Here is a 19,793-nt window from a genome sequence, read left to right on the forward strand (position 1 = left end):
TAAGAAAGAGGTAAGTTAATCTGAATCAAGCATCAAACACTATGATTTCATGTTACTTTTGGTGTTTTTTTTCTTTGAGAATGGCTTTTTTTTTCTTTTTTGGAGAATTGACTGGAGAATGGATGAGTTATGTGTAGGGAAAGGTTCATTTGACTCCTCCTTAATTTGTGCTTGGATTATTTTGCTTGAGGAGAAAGTATCTTTCCTGAAAAAAATCTTAAACTCTGATTTTAAACRAGTGTTGTTACAGACCTACTATTGATCTTTCTCCTAACTGGTGTTGGAAGCATTGCTAGAGGATATTCATTCTTGGCCCGTGGAATGGGAGTTTCACTTATCAAGAAAGATTCTTCTATATATTTGGTACCAGAAGCATAGCATATTCATTTATATCTCCCCATGTGAAAGATTGTTCCTTCTCTTTTACTTCTGGAAATCCTCCTCGATGACTGGGAGAGGACCTACACACTGGGATGCATTTTAATGTGAGAAGTTCTGTATGACTCASGAGACTTGCTGCAGTTATCTCTTGAGATGCATATTCAATTTTAAAGGCAGCATAACAAAACTTATTCTTAAGAGGCTGGAATACGTAGTATTTTCTTTCTAGTGTAAAGTACAACAAACATTGTATTTAAATAGCTAATGCTTGTCTTTCTCATCTAGGATTGGGATGTGAGGAAATAATTCTTTCTTTCAATTTGAACTAGAAAGCTTTATAATTCCGAGGCCAGAGTTAGTAAAGGCAGAGTAAGTTTCGATAGCATAATATACTGCTGTTTGCCATCGTTATCCCCGCTGCTTTGGGAAGTAATGCCTATAAGATCTTGTGATGCTTACAAAGATTTAAAATGTAATGCCTATAGATTTTGTGATGCTTACAAAGATTTAGAATGTATTTAAATGTCTGTAGTAAGTAAACTGTAAAGAATAAAGCTCAAACTTGATCTGTTACTGGAGAATTAAAACTGTTCCTGCAACCTTAACTTGCTTACCTGTGTGTATGCATAATAGCATACTATTGGGAAAAGATTATGTAGTTCACTGTRTGGAATTATATAGTTCACAAGTTGGAACTATGTATTTCTACATTCAACTGCCTGAAGTGAAGAAATGTGAGATACGGGAGACAGGTGACAACTGTAGAAAAGACCCTGCTGACAGAACTAGAGGGCTCATAATCTTATCTGAGATAAACATCTCTATTTACATTGGTARACTGTTTTGTGAATCTGAAAGTTTTATTTGACCTAAATGTTACTCTGAGGACAGCCTTCTGTTAAAACTGGAAACTGGATGTTTCGGAGTATTCCCATCCTATGCTTAAAACTGACAGTGAGGTAGATTAAGCAGATGATAAATTGCTTAAATACAAACCACATGAGCTTGTTTGAAAGTTATCTTCCAGCAATTTTATGCATATTGAACTTGACAGGGAGTTTGTGAGTGAAGAAGCTGTTGCAGAACTACCTGAATCTAAGCCTGGATAACAGGGCATGCTCCTCATGCTAAGCCAATCATCTAAACTTAAAACTGATAGGAGAGATGTTAATTAAAAAAGAAAAGAAAAGAAAGGGAGGGGGAGGGGATCCAGATTTAGAGTCCTTCCATATGATTTGCAAGAAGTTAGTCTTTGCAATGGAAACTGAGATTGGCAAGGCAATGTTTGAGTTTTATGCTGTGTTCTTTAAAAACAGGACAAGCAACACCTGACTGCCTAAGTGGAGATCACCATCCATCCTGCTGCATTCCTTTTGCTTGAATCTCTAACCAACATCAGTGATCATATAGACTTGGTAAAGTTAGAAGGGACCTCTGGAGATCATCTAGTCCAACCTCCCTGCTCAGCAGGGTCACCTAGAGCATGTTAGACAGGGTTGCATCCAGGTGGGCCTTGAATATCTCCAGGGAAGGAGACTCCACAGCCTCTCTGGGCAACCTGTGCCAGTGCTCYGTCACTCTCACASKGAAGAAATTCCTCCTCACGCTCAGGTGGAACTTCCTGTGCTTCAATTTCTGCCCATTGCCTCTTGTCCTGTCAGATGGGACAAMTGAAAAGAGTAAATGGTACATAATTGCTCATTTATTCAGCAATCCCAATCTTGAAGAGTGGTGAGAAAATGCTTTTGGAGAGTCTCTAATATGTACTTTAGCTAATTCTCACACTCCTCACCTGAGTGCTTAATTACTCGTGTGAAGTGTTTTTACCAGTTTAACTTCTATATTGAAAAAAGAAAAGGGAAGAGAGAATGGGGAATTGAAATTTGTAGAAGAGGTCTGTGTGCAAAGAATGCAATCTCTGCCGTTTCTCTAAATACGGAAAATGTTCCAAACTGTCTCATACTTTACAAAAGAACTTCAGACTTGGAAGGCTGTGTTTTGCTCAAAATAGGTAGTTTTTGCACCTTCTCCATTGAAAGACCAGCACATTTTAATTCATTTTTAACAGAAGGTGGTCCTCAGAGTAACATTCAGATCAAGTAAAACTTTTATACAAGTTTTCTGCATCCTTGTTCTTGGTAAATGGCTGAAAGTATTTTTGATTTCAGGTGGATTTGTAAAACTTCAGTTGAAATAATTATTGACCAAATTATAAGCATTTTGGGGAAGGAAGTTGAGGGAGAATTTAATTGCTTTATGTTAGAGGGTTGAGTATTTCATGTTGCCRAAGTAGTGATATATACATGTACTTATGCTTCTTATTTCAGAAGTAAACATCAGACATCCTATAGAAAGTGAAATCACAAAGTGTTTTATAGTTTGTGTATTGTCATCACTTTGAAAATTGGTTGCTTTTGCAGTGATGCACTGGTTAAAATTTGTAGGTATAGTCCAGGATGGGAAGTGAACTCAAACTCTGTAAAATAAAGCTTTTCTTGTTTCAAATATAGTTAGCTGAAAGTAGGATGAAGTCTCAACACAAGGACTAATGTCATTAATACTCACTGGAACATGCCGTGAGATACTGCAATAAGTTACAGCCCTAACCATTAATGTTTGTCTTATTAGAGAGGTATCACCTTAGTGTGTTGCCCAATTCCCTGCCAGGGAATTCCCTGCCCATTCCCTGATGTGGTAGTTTGTGCTGATTTAGGGATAGAAATATAGATAATTGAGTCCCTAAGTATTCTGAGCTATTTCCTTCCCTATTTCCCCTTTTTTCATGGCTGAAAGGGGGAATTATTTAGGCGTCTTTTTGCATCCAGAACACCCATCTCGCTATGATGAGCGTGTAGAAAAGGATAGGCAAAAATGTGCAAATTTGCAGAGCAAGGAACACCTACTTTGTTGCAAGCATGCTTGAGTCCCTAGTAAAGCTTTTTGAAAAAGAAAAAAAATGAAAGTGGAAGTCTAAATACTTGAAACACTGCCCTATGACTATATTTAATAAAGTTTTTTTTTTGGCTCTATGGCAGTGGTAGGGTTAAGTAATTCCTATGGCTATGGAAGCCACGAGTTGATTATGAATGAGTGTCAGCGAAAGGAAATACATATGACAGCTGTTTCTATGTTTATTAAACTAGATATCTTTCCGAAGTCTTGGAGTAGAATGACCCAGAAATTGTATATTCAATAATAAACCTGTTATGTAGCAACTTACTTGGGCAAAAGATGGCTGATCGTTCTATTTTTAAACTAGCTCTAGGCTTACATAGGAAGTATTAAGCAATAAAGCTGGTAATATTGGAGAGCAGACCCCTATGATAAGTGCTCATCTTAATAACTCTGATAGTCTGACTTGGAAGACTGTATGTGCAAGAACATTTAATTCCTCTGAGTGACTTGGTTAATAATGCATAAAACAAAAGCTTAGGTTTTTAGTTAGATGCAATCTTAACTGCAAAAACGACGGTACGTTTGTATAGCGGCCCATGGCAGCTCTTATTGAATATCTTGATTATTTTGTGCTTCTAGTTCTACAGGCAGTGCAACTTTCATTATCCCTGATGAAGAGCTTTTGTCATGCTCAACACAAAGGCTGGCGAACAGAAATGGTTAAAGAGGAGGAAATGAGTAAAATACAATGTGAATCAAATCACAGAAGCAGATCGAGCAGTGCAGTTTGGAATCTGGTTCAGTCTATTCAATATGGAAATGCAAATTTTGACGTTAAAGCATGTATGTATGTTAGTAGCACTTTGTCCAAAATCTGGTTTCAGTTTTATATCTGTGAATTAAAGACCAGTTTTCCTCTTGACTTTCATCCTGCTGCGTAGATAGGATCTAATTTAAAATACATTAGTATAAATCTACACTCAGTTGTGTGATGCAAAAGCATGCGTGTGGTTGTCGTCAAATAGCGGCATAGGCCAGAGCTCCAAGAAAAGGTTGGCGTGTGTTGCAGCTCTGTGTGACATGGCTGGGTTTGCTTTTTGGGTGTAGGCAACGAGTTGTGGTGGTGCTGAAATGCTGTACATGACTTACTGCGCTCTGCCCTTTGTGCATCTTCACTTACAAGCGTGCTTAATCACAGGCCAGAAGTTTTGTTCTTCTAATGATTTGTAGCGTTCTATCTTTTTTGTTAGTGTGTTAATCTGAAGCTTAATGATTAGGTTGACGTTCTTGTATAATCATTCTAATTAGTGTCTGTGTACCATGCATTTAATGAACAAACGCTTCTGTTTATAACTTTTTTGGGGGAGGGCAGAGGATACCATTTGAATACTCAGGTATTAAATGTGCTGATACTGCTTGTAGCAGCAGGATGGAAAAGTATTAAATATATGGTAATGCATGTTTGTGAAGCCTCACAAACACTTTCACTTTAGGCCCATTAATTCATTTGATCTTGTGTACGCTTTTATCCCATCTTTCAGAGACATAGAGAATAGTCCATCACATCAGAAACGGTCCAAAAATATCCCTGCAGCCAGCTGTTTGTGGTACTCRAGGCAATTTATGTTATGTTTTTTGGCTGCGGTAGATCTGTAGCCTTTACAGTTATACAGGTGTTGGGGCACAGGCTTTGGAGCAGACCTGTCTCTTGATTCCACATCGCTAAGCACGTAACTTCACAGAAAAGTTATCTTCAGCTTTTACATTCATGTTTTCTTTTAATGTCTGCCTGGTAGATGATGGGCATGTGCAAAAACGAGGAGGAGAGCTGCAGAGTCCCTGTTATACCTGAAGCTTTAGGAAATCACTGCTAACCACGTGGCGTGATTTCCGTGCCTTGCTCTGCAAGGGTTTGACTGCAGTCCTGGATTTCTCCCCCTTAATTTGAGCTAAGAATTCAATATTGCAGTATGAAGTTGGTTCTCGAGCTTTTGAAAATTTTTCACAGTGTCTGAGAGTGAGTATGTCTTCATGGCCCAAGCATTAGGCTTGTGATTCCAGTAAAATTATAATTGCTCTTTCTGATAGTGGTGATGCTAGCTTCGCTTCAGCTTTGAGAAAAATCTTCAGAGAAGATATGAGGGTGGAGGGGGAGTTCTTGGACATTATTACATACTCTGTTCTGTATGGGAATTTTGGCAGCAGGCTGTGCCACATATTAACTGTGCCTTTCTYGTGACCGGACCCTCTTCTTGCTCATTCCTTCATCATCTTTAAAACTTCCATATCTTTTTTTTTGATAAAATTTCATTTTTTAATGGAGTTTGGGAAGCACTTTGGCATCAAAGCATGATTTGTTTACTGCTAGTCAAACTTGTTCTGACATTTAAATGATAGGGGTTCTTCACAAAACCATAAAAWTTTGTAAGTTTTCATCAGAATTCTCCAGAATTCTTCTGGAAAAGCACCAAATTGTTTTTCCATTGCACCATAGCACTGCTGACTGTTTTATTTTTTTCGTTCTGAAAACATTGAATTGCTGGAAGTATGTCTGGCAGTAATTCTTCTTTATTCTAGATAGATATCTCTCCAGTCTACATTATTAAATAGAACAGTTATTTATATTAGAGTATTTTTGTTAAGCTGGAATCCTCATAAAAACAGTGAGAACTGGTCCTTGAGATCCCATATTTATCCTAACGGTCTCTCAAATGACATCAATATTCATACTGGATTCAGAATTGATTGTTTTGTAGGGCCGTGACAAAGTCTGAGAACTAAATGGATGGGGATTAATTTTCTGATTCTTGTCCAAAAATATATTTTTCTATGGTAAGACTGGCCTGTTGGTGTTGATCAGCACAAGCAGAGGCGTAATGCTCACTAAACGTTACGGAGAGGTACCAGTTTCTTATCTTAGAAAGCAGTCACTTGTGTGTAAGTAGCCTCGATGAAGGACTCGAGATGCGATGCCATGCGTAGCATCCCGCTGGGGTTGCTGACAGTGGGAGGTTTTCTGTGGCACCCTACGTATTTAGTCTTAACCTTAGCTGTGCCTTTTTTAACAATCCTGTGTGCTAAGTACTTTCGATTCTGTACTTCCTCTGCTGTGTACCACTTATTTCTGAAAAGCTAGGAAAGAGAATTAAATATGTGTTTTAGATACAAATCTCAAAACTACTTTGCTAGTAAGGTATCTTCAAACTCCTGCTAAGATCTGTTTTGTAAAGGAAGATTAAGTAAACCTGGTGCTTGATGGTCCCTAATGGATGATGCAGATGCTTCTTCGAAAGTTTTTTGAGCAGAATAGAGTTTTTCTTCCAGCAGTGCTGGTGAAGCTGGTAGCTGGGGCCTGAAAACTGATAGCCTGCTGACTTTATTTATACACTGTAGAGGGATATCTGCATATGGGTGAGCAAATGTTCATGAGCTAGAACATTTTCATCATTTTATGCATAAATCTCCTTTATTGCCAGTTAAATGTTTAGGTTATATTTGGTACAGTTAACAAGCAGTCGATTCCTTTGTTAGCCACAAATCAAACATAGTCCGTGTTCAGTGGTTAAATAGTGTCAGCCAGAGAGGAAAAGTAATTTGATGTTCTCTTAGCATCTGGAACATACTGTATTTATCTAATTGTGTGTTCAGTTTAGGTTTCATTTCAGGCTTTAGTGGTAGTTTTAATCATGGTTCTCCTTAGCTTGAGCCTATTTGCCAGGTTTCAGGAAATCTTGCATCTAACTTGAAGGAATATATGTAAGACTTTAACAGCAATGCTAGCAGTAGGCAGCTGGACCTAATATTTTTCTTGGCTAGAGGTTTTTTTTTTTTTGTAATATTTCTACAAAGCATGTCTTCCTTTGCTTCATCTGTGCATCTGTGGAATGAGAGAGAATATAATTATAGAGATCATGTAGTTTTCATTCCATGGCTTTGTAAACTGAGCATTTGAAGGCTGTAGTGCTTCTCCGTAGTGTGTTCTGTAGCCTTGACTTTAATATTGAAATTCACTGTTATCTCTTCCACAGTATTTGATTCTGAAACTTGAAAGACCTGCCATAGTCCAGAGTATCACATTTGGCAAATACGAGAAAACTCATGTCTGCAATTTAAAGAAGTTTAAAGTCTTTGGTGGGATGAATGAAGAAAACATGACAGATCTCTTATCCAGGTAAGATACGATTTCATCAGCTGACGTAATCATAAAGGCTGGACCAAAACACTCTTCCCCTTCACTCCCAAGCAGACACTTGGCTAACAGTGTAATAGGGCTGTGGTTGTGAGCCTGCAGTTAGCTGTCCTTGTGTTTATGGTCAGGTCAGAGCAGCAATCCCGACACTCGCTCCAGGAAGCCTTCCTTATCCTGTTCTAACCACAGAAGACTTGTGGATAGTGAGCTCTTGGAGGTTTGGAAGAGCTGAGAGCAAGGTGCAGCAGTTCTGGATTGTAATTGCTTTCTTTTGCATGCTTGAGGCACAGTAGAAATGAGTCCCTAGTGGGGGTAACCTCAAAGTGGCTTTTAAAAGCACAAGTAGTCTGCCTGTGTGAAGAATCTCATTGCAGCTGTAAACGTCTGAACTAATCAGCTGCTGTGCTTTCCTTCAAATGTATAAATAAGTCTAATGAGCAAATAGAAAATGTGTTTTCCTTTGTTTAGTTTCATTTGGTAGTCATATTGGTAGGAACTAATGAAAGAGCCTTTTGGCTATTCATGCCTTATCCAGAGATTCTGAGTAATGTAAATTTGCAAAAGGCCTTTTTTAAGGAGTCTTCTGTTTCAGAAAGGGAAATGATTTATAAATATCTATGAGTACAAAAGAAATAAGTAGCAAGAGCTAGTCTAGTTTTGAAGACTAAGAGAAGGAGAGTCTACCTCCAGGGAATATTCTGGTGTACCTCATCTTTAGTCAAGTAGAGTAGCCATGGAGAAACATGGGAAGTTCTTTGTGTCACAGCTATCCTTCAAGACCATACAGAAATTAGTCACAACCCCTCCTGCCCTCCTGCTTTGGATAGACCAATATTGCAATTTGACATTATTGCTGCCAGAATTGTGGGGGAAAAGATTTTAGTAGTATACTAGTTAGTGATATTTAATATCATTTCACTTGTAACKAAGTTAATTAAAAACCTTCATTTTGGGTCCTACGGTTGGGTACATCTTCAATGAAGGACTTAAGATTTTTAATAACTTACACTAAATACCTAGTATTTTTTATAACGTTACTCAAATGAGTCTCAAAGGACTACGTCAGTGTGATAATTCTGTGAGCAGCCCTGTCTTCATCCTCAAAAAGGAAAAGTGAAGTTCTGACGAATAGCTTCCTTGTGAAGTTGCTTACGGGGTTACTAGCATGGGCAAACAACACTGATCTGCTGTCAGTTCCCCCCTGAAACCACTAGCCAGTGCTGCCTCTCAGGGAGATAAAATGGTGGATAGCAGTCCAGGCTTTGGTCCAGCATGCATACTTATGATTCATAGTAATATGAAACAAGCATCGCATTTCAGGCATGACCTAGATTGCATTTATTAGCTAGTCCTAAAATACAAGGTAAGATTTAGTAACCTTATTTATTTTTTCCCACAGTGGCTTAAAGAATGATTATAACAAAGAAACATTCACCTTGAAGCATAAAATTGATGAACAGATGTTCCCCTGTCGATTCATTAAGATAGGTAAATGCATTTTTTCAGCATTCTGAGTAGAAAATAATCTCTTCTTATACTTGTGCCAGTCTTGGCACTTGTGACTTCATTGTACTCAGGCAAAGTATCCAAAACAGCTGTTCCATTTTATGATCTTTTAGGCTGGTTAGATTGGAACACAGTGCAGTCCTGTTACTTAGAAATAATAGCTTAATAATTTAAATCTTAGGGATTGAAAGCAAAATACAGTAATTTTCAGAAATGCAGTTGTTGAGCCAACTAATTGCTGGAGAAGCTGCTTATTGTCCTGCTATGAATCACTATACAGAGCTTTAGAAAAATCATTAAGCTAAATACTGGTAGAAGTTTCAGCACTGACAACCCTAGAGTTTGGGAAAACTTTTCCTTTTTTTCCCCCCCCCCTCAAATGTGCTTGTAACGTATATAGCAACAGCAGAAACTTTCCTTGTTCTCTTCTGCTATTCTAATTGTTGTCTCAACCCTGGCTAAAGATGGAGCAAAGAAAAATTACGCCGCGTGATGTCTAGTCTTGTTCCTCTGAAGCTTGCTGGTCGGGGTGCTAATGAAGGCCAGAATCTGAGACTTGTGGTGGGAGCGGGAGTAGAGCTTCCTTGTTTCATGCAAGCCGGAGAGAGCAAATGTCTTGGGTTAGCCATTAATGATACTGTTTGGATTTAATCCAAGAGCTTAGAACCTTTTATCTTTACATAGCTGAGTAATTTTATCCTTTCCTTCGTACCTACTGAGACAGTTAAAGAATTACTGGTTTTGCCGTAACTGTTTAAGGTTTAAAAAAAAAGAGACGAGGAGATAGTTGCTTAAAAAAAAAAGTGATTCCCCTGACTAACTCAGAGTAATTTAGGAGTGTTTTGAAGTGTGGGGCAATTTCTTTGCCAAGACTTGGATGATGGTAGCTGTTCGGGGGCTCCCCCTGGAAGCCTTTATATTGCTCTGGTGTCATCTTTGCAGCTTTCTGAGTCACCGCTCGTCTTTGCCTGAGGAGGTGAAAGTTGAAGTCTAGGAATCAAGTAGTCATTTGTATGTCATAAACTGTTTTTTTTTTTTTTTTTTTTTTTTTTTCCTATTCTTTCAGAAGGGGAGAAAGTTTTCAGGATGTTATTTTTTCATGATTAATAAATGTCGGATAGCTCTTGGATGACTCAAGAGGTGAACAGAAAGGTGATTAGTTACAGATATGAAGATGTAACTGGTAACCCTTCAAAACGTGTTTTTCTGCTCAGCTATTATGAAACTTAGCTATATACTGAAAACTATTAGGCAAGTGAAATATTAGGCTCATTAATACCTCCTGGTAGTGTGATTATTTATTTATTTATTTTTCTCAGACTTGACGTGAGTAGTGTCAGTTCTTAAGTGATACTGCTTTTTTTTACTGGAATGGGTTCCTCACATAGTGACAATTATTTGGCGTTATGTACATTCCTATTTGATTTGTATTTAAACGTCACTTGTTCGCTAGCTACAATTTGAGATGAGTGTTGCTTTTTAGCTACTGTTAGTCTTTCRTTTCTTGCAGCTATCTTCTGTGATGAAATTCCAATGCTAGAAGGACAATTATTGCAATCTTTGACCAAAACCTATTAAAATTTCTAGTTGTTTGCTAGATTTGTTTGTTAAAATTTCCAAGCCGCTAGCCAAAATAACTTGAAATTTGAAATGCAGTGCTGTGTTTCTTGTAATGCTGCCAGTCCACATTAGGCCAAAATCTGCCCTTTTGGACTCGACCCACAGCACAGGAGTTACTGTTACCAGAGAGGTTTGTGTGTTTGGTGAAGGCATTATTTAATTCTGCAGCTGCTTGCACCCAGCATTTGCTTTCTAATTCTGTAGATAAGCACGTTGATCTATATACTGTAGTTAACAGTCGAAGAGGAAGGTTTATACCAGCGCGAGGTCTGTGTGTGTGTGGAGTTTTCGAAAACTTCCATTGCCTAGATATTAAATGATATATATTTTCAGACTTACAGGAAGCGGAAGAACTAAGCAACTTCTCTTTTGCCAGAGGAGATTTGCACTTTTATTTACCTCAACTTCCCGTCCTTAGAACGGAGATGCCCGGTTGTGCAGGCTTTTGACCTGCTTGAGGAGTAATTCTTGCACCTCATTAAAGAAYTCGGAGGGGGGAGAAGATACTTACCTGGACGTGGCATTGAGGAGTGATCTTTTTCAAGTCTGTCAGCTTTGTTTGTCTTTGTTTTGCAGCTACTTTTAAAAAAAATCCTGTGTCCTTGAAAGCAGAAAGTGTTTTAAAGACGGACTGTCATGGAAAAAGCTTCAAGAAAAGCCGGCTGTTGTTTCTCATGCCAGTCTGTTGCAAGCGTGGCAGTTGCTGGTTAGGCTTTGTGCTCCTTAAGCTTTGTTGTAGTAGAAATGAGCAGTTCTTTCCTTAYCGGTGTTTCCTATGCGAGTGTATTGACTACATCTCTACCTGCTTTTTGCAGACGCGTTGTTTATGTGACTAAGTACGTAATGTCTGTAGTGAGGGGCACAGAAATTAGGTTAAGATGTATTTGAAACGATTGCACGCTGCGTTTAATGCCTCTATTGCTGTCTTCTGTAGTATACAAGGTTACAATCCTTTTCTAGGCTTAGCCTGCAATTATCATTGAAAAATATGACCTAAAATCATCCTTGTGTGGCTAAAGAAGCGTTTAAGTGACCTAAAAACCTTCTGTTCCTCTAAAAAGGATATTGATTTCTTTTCTGCTGGCACCTCTCACTCTGGAGCGGCAGTTCAGCTGGTCTGTACGGTTGTTTGCATTTCAGGATGGATTAGTGTACTGCATGAAGGAAAAAAAAAAAGTATGATTTTATATTAAACTGCCTAGAAATACTGTAGCTTTAGGRTTTGGATTCAGTACTTTAAATGGTGCATCTTTCCACCTCAGAGGTGTTAGGAGGGGGAACGCTATAACAAATAGGGAATAAAATAAGGCATAACTTCTATAACCACTGTATGTTGCAGAACAGGATGTTCACTGATTTTTTTTTTTTTAATATTGTTTATTTGTAGAGGGCTGTTTCTCAACTTTAGTGGGTCTGCGTATACCTAGGTGGCGATACAAAATCAGAATTTTGTGAAGGAGGGGGAAAGAAACATACCCAGGCTTTTGGAGATGTGAGAAGAGCTGGAGTCCCACGCGGGAGGGCTYGCTTCCTCAGCCAGCGCTCTTGACTTACGTAAAAATAAAATGTAACTTCCTGTGTCACAGAAAGAAGCAATGCTAGTAATAGTCCTTTTTGTGTGAATTTTGCTACTTCCTTGCACCACTTTGTGTGTTTCCTTATTTCAGGTCTAATTTAGATTGTTTCTGCTCTAAAAAGGAGTTTTAGCTATAGCGCTCARCGCACCTGTGGAGGCTTTAAAAGGAGCGGGCAGAGGCTGTGAAAGGAGGATGAGAGATTTCTCTTTCATGTTGCCTGCGAGCCTGTGAAGAGGTTCAAAAATAGGGAGTTGTTCCAGTAAAACACTTAAAATAATATTTGCTAAAGGGATAGAATTTGTGTTGCTGTTTCAGTATTTGTGCTTTGTTTCTTTTCCTCCTCTTTTGGAGCAGTATAAAAAGGTCAGGTTCAGTTTTCTGTCTGTGCAGCGCTGGAGAAACACTCATGTTCCCTGTGCAAATTAACTTATGTTCTTAAAGTAGGTGATTGTCCCATGGAGATCTCAATGTTAAAATCACCTTTTCTACTGTTTTATTTCTTATGAACAAGACTGAAAGTTCAGAGGGTTAATGTTGGGGGGGGGAAGGCTCAACGAGTTGGTTGCGCTTTGCATTTTTGCGGTAATAACTACACAGAACTCTTTTATGCCCCTCCAGGTACTTCTGTAGGGCTGTAGTTGGCCAGCAAAACAAATAGGTGGACTGCTCTTTTTTTTTCCAGGAGAAATTGGTACAAATTTTGAGGCTACTTAAAAGAAATAGAGGTGGAGAAGTTTGTGGGGTTTTTTTTGTTTTTGTTTTTTCCCTGGAACGAGGTGGTAAAACTTGGGTTTGGTTCACCCATGTAAGTCCAACATTATGAAACTAGTAGTGGATTCTTGACCATGAARTTTACGGTCTTAGTCCATGTTAGGTTGTCTGTAGGCTTGGTTTGRTGATTCAGTGGAAGAAGCTGATGAATAGACTTAAACTCTTTGCAGATGAACAAATAATAAATTAAGCTTCARTTTGGTCTTGGTCTCTTTGTTCAGGTCTGAGGACGAAGCAAAAGTGCAGTATTTTGTCAGTCTGCTGCCCTAATACGTGGGGTGCCCTGGACTGTTTACTAGCTCTAGCAGTTGGCAGTTTGCTGTCCTACAAGGACCATGAGAAAACAGACCAATGTAGCTGCTGTTCCTGTTCACTGAGCTTAATATTGTTTCATACAGAACTCGAATCAATCACTTCATCAATTCCCAAGGCCTCTCTGCTAATACCATAAACCATTACTTCTTATAAATTGAATATATAGATAAGTTTAAAATTAAATACCTTATTAGCAGCACTGACCTTGTCCAGAAGGCAAAGCTAGGACAGCAAGAAAGATGTTTCTTGGGCAGGGTGTGCACAGTGCAGATGAAAGGCAGATGACTCTTCGTTGTCCTGACTAGTTCACTTCTCTGTCTCCATGAACATGTATCTACTATGAATAGCTCTAAAAGCATCTCATCGTGAATAGTGAACAATCAAGGATAACCGACTATTTGAATCGGATGATTTGAGAGCTTATGCCAGTCACATTAAAAGAAAAAAAGAAATTATTAAAAATAATTGATGTTGCCTTAGACCTGGAGTAGAGAGATGGAACCAGTTTTCAGTAGACTGACATCAGCATTTCTCGAAAGTGTGTGGGACCTAGTTATGCACATTAAAATCAGTTAAGAAGTACACATTCACATTCTCTTTGGATCTTTTCTAAAAATGTGTTCTCCTGATGGGCRTTGCTAGAAGCTGTCATAAGTCTTCATCAATACGTTCGTACAAAAACTCTTAATTAAGTGTCATGCATTTGAACGTAAGTTTTGTGCCCAAGTGCGTTGCAAAAAATAATCAATCTGGCATGGTAAAAAATTAAATATTTAAGAACCTTTAACAGTTCAACAACAACTTTGAGATTAATTTTGGTTTTTAATCCTCAAGGAGTAGATCAGAAAGCCTTAGTTCAGCAAACTAGTAATCTAAGTGGTATTTCATAGCGCTTTGAAAGACAACTAGTGACTTAATCTATGGCAAGAACAGTTTGTCCGTGGAAGAGAGGATTTAGCAGGCTCTCTCTACTGTTGTTGATAACTGCTGACTCATCTTTAATACTGACCACCTTTTTCTGTTTACCRTATATATAAATATAGCTTTCTGGGGGCTGGAATTGCTCTGAGAAACAACTTCTAATCTACAGGTTTATTAACAAATTAATGCAAGATCATAGATGTTAACAGAGTGATAGAGAAGCCTTAGAGGCTACAGTGTGCTTCACAGATCTCTTAAAATATTGAGTATGTTTGTTCTGATACCTAGCTAAAACAGCACTAACCAAAACAGCTGCATGGGTTTCAATACATAAAATTTAGAAAGGCTTTTTAAACTGGAAACTGGCAGTTTTCCTTCCTACCCTCCCTCTTTCCTCTGCAACTTGAAGTTGCTAATTTTGTAAAATTTTAAATATCCAAGCTTCCTGCTTTTACCATTAGGGGAAAATAACTGTTGCTGACAAATGTTGAAATAAATGTACTATGAGGAGCAAATATTGTTTCTAGTATGCTCATGTGACTCCCATCCATGTCAAAGCTTGTTGCATCTGCTGAGCTGTTTTAAGTGATAGTATTTCTGCTCTTATATATGCAAGCTTCTGCTCTGTACAGATCTGCTATGTTAATGTTCCTTAGTGCAGGGTGCTTTAAATGACAGCTCTAATATGACATATTTGGTAATTTTCTTAAGATTACTAAACGAAATAGAACATGCGAGATCAAAAGTTAATTTAACCTTCAAAAGCTTTCTATTGAAATAGTACTATGTATAGCCTTATAAGACTAATGCAATGGTCATTTGATATTATGTATCTTTTTCTCCTTTTCCTTTCTTCTCCAGTTCCACTCTTATCCTGGGGACCTAGCTTCAATTTTAGTATCTGGTATGTTGAACTTAATGGCATTGATGATCCAGATGTGGTCCAACCGTGCCTCAACTGGTACAGCAAGGTAGGCCTGCATTTTAGGTGCCYGTTTGTTTGAAGATGTGTAGCCTCAAAATCTTGTGGAACTTCTCTTTCAGGAGATTGTGACCTTTTCTTTCCTTAAATATCAGGCATTAAAACAACAAACAGATAGTTAAAACTCAAACTATGTTGCTGACTTTAAATTTATATTTTTGAATTGTATCTGCAGGTTCTGTAGAAACTCCTAAGTAGACATCAAAGGAAGAAACATACCAGTAAGAAAGGAGCACTGAGTCAAAGAGGACAAAGTTATAAAATAACATTTGTATTGGAAAGGAAATGAGTCTAAACAGAGACTTGACTTTTATTTCTACCTCTTCATACTTTTTAATTAGTTTTTTTTAACTGTTACCAGTCTTACTGCATGTACTCCCTGGATGTGAACTTTTCTAGGTTACCTATGCTGTTTGTTACAGGGTGTAAAAAGGACCTTTTTCCTCTTGTTTAAAGAGACTCTATATTGATGTCTTACCTATTACAACTCCTTGTGCTTCTGATACTTCCATCTTACTATCTTTCTATTGAATATTCTGCAGTGGAGAAGGGAGCTGGCACTTCTAGATTGTGAGATGAGGTGACTTATGCCATCTGTCAATTTGGACAGAAAGTTCAAAGCGTTCTAAACACTATTTGTAGAAACTATATATTAATTACAACAGATGCCCCTCCTGTGGGAGGAAAGTGCATATTTACAACCAAAGTTAATTTTGTTGCTGCTCCTTATGCATAGTTTTTTTGCAACGATTCGTGAAATTCATGTTGCATTACAGAGAATAAACATCCCAGATGAATAAGACTGAGTAGCGGAGTAGCATCTCTCTGCTTATAGTAGGGAAAAAGTCAAAGGGAATAAAGTCTGGGCATGATGGGGGAGACTGAGGCCTCCCCCTTCAGTTTATGGTGCTACCAACTGCATTAAACTGATTAAACTTGCAGTGCAGTAAAGAAACCCTTTGGCCATGCTGTCAAGCTCATACGTGTTTGTACCAAGCTCACAGGCTTTGTGGAGGATTGAAAAGCAGCAGTAATGGTCCCAGTGAAAGTTGGCTGTAGCTATTTATTCYATGACTAAAGCAGTATCAGCATCCTTTAGTCTTCTGATCACAGTTGTCCAAGTCTGAAAAGTGCAGACTGCTGATAGCATTTGCAGACTTAATCATGAGAGTGTTGAATGTGTGACTTGTCAGTTGGTCTTATGCAAAGCATGAGCTCCGGTAATGGAATTGGGACATTCTGTGCTCCTTCCTGCTGACTTTGCACATGGTGGCGTTTCTGGTGTTTTTTGAAATCAGTTGCTGCAGCTAGAAAGTTAGTGTGTGGTTTTTTAAATCAGGAGCCATCTCGTGATGATGTCGCTGTCTGTCCTGTTCTGTCATGTCCTGTGCAGTCGGTGCTTCGTGACCAATGTGTCATCTTGTGACAGTCAGAATTAACTTCTTCTAGGGCACCTGTGGTGTTCTTCTAAAGCTTAGAGTCCTAAAGCAGCAAGGCAGAGGCTCAGTCTCAGTTGTTTGGGCACTGCATGGATCATTTGCCAAGTTTTTGGTGATCAGTGCATGTGTCGTTGATATTCTTCTCCCAGAGTCTTGAGAGACCGCTGTTGCCAGAGCCATATAGCAGGGTGCATACTGACCCATGTTTGGGGGGATGCAGGAAAGGTTGATCTCAGTTGCTTCTAATTCTTTGAAATGCTGTGGATATTTTCACGTCTGTTCTTAAAACTCAAAAACCGTGAATTTTGAAACTGGGGAACGTGAGGGCACTTGGGAGCCAGAGTGTTTGTGCACAGCCTTGACTAGAGCTACTGGACTGCAAGCAGCTGCTTACAGTACAAGTGCATGCACAGCAGGTCTTCACCCTTTCGACCTAAAACCATGCCTAACTTGTGTCCAGTAGTTCTTCTCTGCTCCCTGAGACATCAGACAAGGAGATGGTTATCACGCACCGACTGCCTTGCCTGTAGTCTGCTCAGCTGCCCTTCATTTCTGGTGTGTGTTTTAATCAAAAACCCCTCCCTTGAGTGAACTTGGGGGTACCGGATAAGGACTTGAAATAGCAGACATGCTCCTCAATTTCTTAATTGCTTCCCCCTTACTGTCCATTTGAAACTATCCTTGTTGCTTCTGCCCTAGGAAGCCTTACTACTTTGGTTTTTCTGCGATGTGAGAATGCTTCATCAGCTAAGAAGTGGCATTTTATCTAGAGTTATCGCTTTGTTTTTGATAATCAGCACTAAAATATTTCTAATTCAACTCCTGCATTTGATAATGCTAATATTTTAGTCTCATGCTCTTGTTATGTTTTTGAACCAAAGCGATTATTTACAGCTTCAAATCAAAACCATTCTTGGGATTGTTGTCTCTTTAAACTTGCGTAACAGCATGTGAAATGGAGCCTTTTATTTACTTTTTTACCCACCTTTTTGCCTTAACATTTTTACATTTAACTTTAGTGGTATTGTTGTCCAAAATCTGGGTTCTGTTACTRTTTTTCTCACAGTATCTCTCTAACAGTATTATAATAGTGTCACTTAAGTACAAATCTTTATATCGTATAAAGAGTGGCCAGCTTGCATCCAAGAGGCAGTAGATGTTTTATGCAAAGTCTGGATTTTGTCTCATTGCTGTACCTGAGGAGCTGAATGTGCAGAAGTTGGTTATTACTGGTGTGCAGCCATCCTTTTGCTTGCTATCCCTTTTGAGCAGTTAAGAGTCTAATGTGGTTTTGGACTTAAGTGATATGAGCGAACATTTCTTTAAAGACAACGTCTTAAGTATCTCTTTGAAAGAAAGAAAAAACAGTGAAGTGAGATTTTTTTTTTCCAGTTGTGCTGCAAAGCAGAGTTTCTAGGTCTGGTATTCTGTTGTCAGTCTTGTACTTTTATCRCTACATGTCCTTGGCCTTTTTTGTGTGGGCTGGGAACTGATTTTCAAAAAATGCRTAGCTCTTGCTCTTCACAGCTGTGAAATACTGATGGATTAAGAACTAAAAAATATTGCACGTGGCTGTGTTTCTCTTCAGCTACTTCAGTTTATGAAATTCTTTCTATATAGTCATTATTTAAARAGCACAAACTTGTATTTAATGTTAGTGCCTGTTCCAAGTTTTTGGAAAAGTTACAGTATTTTAATAAATGAACACAAACTTCACGTTCAGCAGTTAATATCCATTTAAAAAGAAAACCTTTTTTTGTCTGTAACTTGATGAGTCTTGTAGATGCTTAAATTGATTTTTTTAAATTTATTTTTTAGTCAGACTATATGACAGATGTTAAGGATAGAAGTCAAGAGAAGACTTTTTAAATTTAAATATGGAGGTTAYGTTTAAAAATCAATGGTTCTGGAGGTGCTAGCTACCTATAAACTTCAGAAAAMTGTGTTTCTCTTGCAAATTGTTAGCATCTCTTAATATGCAGTGGATCATTTGGTAGGATAACAGCATGAGCTGTAGTTTTTAATCTAAAGTGTACTTTCTTGTCATGTTTCTATGCCTTTATTTTTGATCTAGCTTGGGTTTCTCCAGCTTTCCTCAATCTTTCTTGCAGTGGAGTGGAAAATAGRCAACTTTGGCTATTCTGTAGCATGAAAGTGGGGTTCAGCTGAAAGGCACATGGAAATATTTGGAGAGTAAAATTTTGGCACACATACACATACTTACTGTAATTAATTTGAGGTCCTTGTGAACTTCAAGATTTGTGGCTATCCATACATTCTGCCTGTTCGTTATATTAGCGACGGTCGTGATGAGTATTCCTATTCTAATGTTTTTTCTTCTGCTTCCAGAAAAGCTGCGACCTACTTACGCTTCTAAATTATTTTGTTATGTAAGAGTCATACAATCAAATTATGTAACGCTGATAGAGAAGGCTTTTTCCTGCTTCTGTATTTCGTGTAGGCCTCATCAGCAGGACCAACCAGATGGGGAAAGAATAGCGGTTGCTTTAGAGATCTGGGACACTGTGCAATCTCTTGCTGTATGTTTGTTAAATTGGGTAATATCAAGTTGTATAACTTCTGTACTCCTGAAAARTAAATATTTGTATAGCTCCTAGTTTCTTTCCTATGGCATTCCTCTGTAAACTTACGAGCAATTTATATGCAGTATGTGTAAGAGAGCCTTTTTTTTGTCTCCAGACAGGTTCATGTGTAGTTACCAACAATGCTAGTAAAAGAAAAATCTACATATCTCATAGGTTTTCTTGTGTTCCAGTAGTACCGTGAACAGGAAGCCATTCGCCTTTGCCTAAAGCATTTTCGTCAGCACAACTACACTGAAGCTTTTGAATCACTGCAGAAGAAAACCAAGATTGCTCTGGAGCACCCTATGTTGACAGACCTGCAYGACAAACTAGTACTGAAGGGAGACTTTGATGCTTGCGAAGAACTGATAGAAAAAGCTGTGAATGGTAAGAGAATCGAAGATGATCTGTTATTTTTGGGGAGTGTGGAGGAAGCTTATTTAAATGTTCATGTACATAGTGGTAGAATTGACTAATCCATATAATATGAAGTAGCTACTTCATGTATAGTGTGCTGTCCCACCAGCCTTTGGATTTCTGAGTATGTGCATAAGGAGAGATAAAAAGTCAGTTATGAAAGCTCTTATCACTGCTGCTTTTGGAGCCCTTCTT

The 19,793-nt window shown here is 38.4% G+C and overlaps 1 protein-coding gene across 1 annotated transcript in view; it reads left to right on the top strand.

Moving 5' to 3' along the window:
- The window catches only part of MKLN1 (muskelin 1), a 98,614-nt gene that overhangs the window by 16,982 nt on the left and 61,839 nt on the right, over nucleotides 1–19,793 (top strand). The window contains exons 3-6 of the mRNA XM_085299705.1: nucleotides 7,305–7,447; nucleotides 8,865–8,953; nucleotides 15,037–15,146; nucleotides 19,376–19,568. Of these exons, the coding sequence (XP_085155831.1) occupies nucleotides 7,305–7,447; nucleotides 8,865–8,953; nucleotides 15,037–15,146; nucleotides 19,376–19,568 (535 nt within the window). The remainder of the gene's footprint in view (nucleotides 1–7,304; nucleotides 7,448–8,864; nucleotides 8,954–15,036; nucleotides 15,147–19,375; nucleotides 19,569–19,793) is intronic.

This window comes from Rhea americana, unplaced genomic scaffold, assembly GCF_003343005.1.
Source record: "Rhea americana isolate MKP2758 unplaced genomic scaffold, rheAme1 scaffold_1, whole genome shotgun sequence".
Lineage (NCBI taxonomy): Eukaryota > Metazoa > Chordata > Aves > Rheiformes > Rheidae > Rhea > Rhea americana.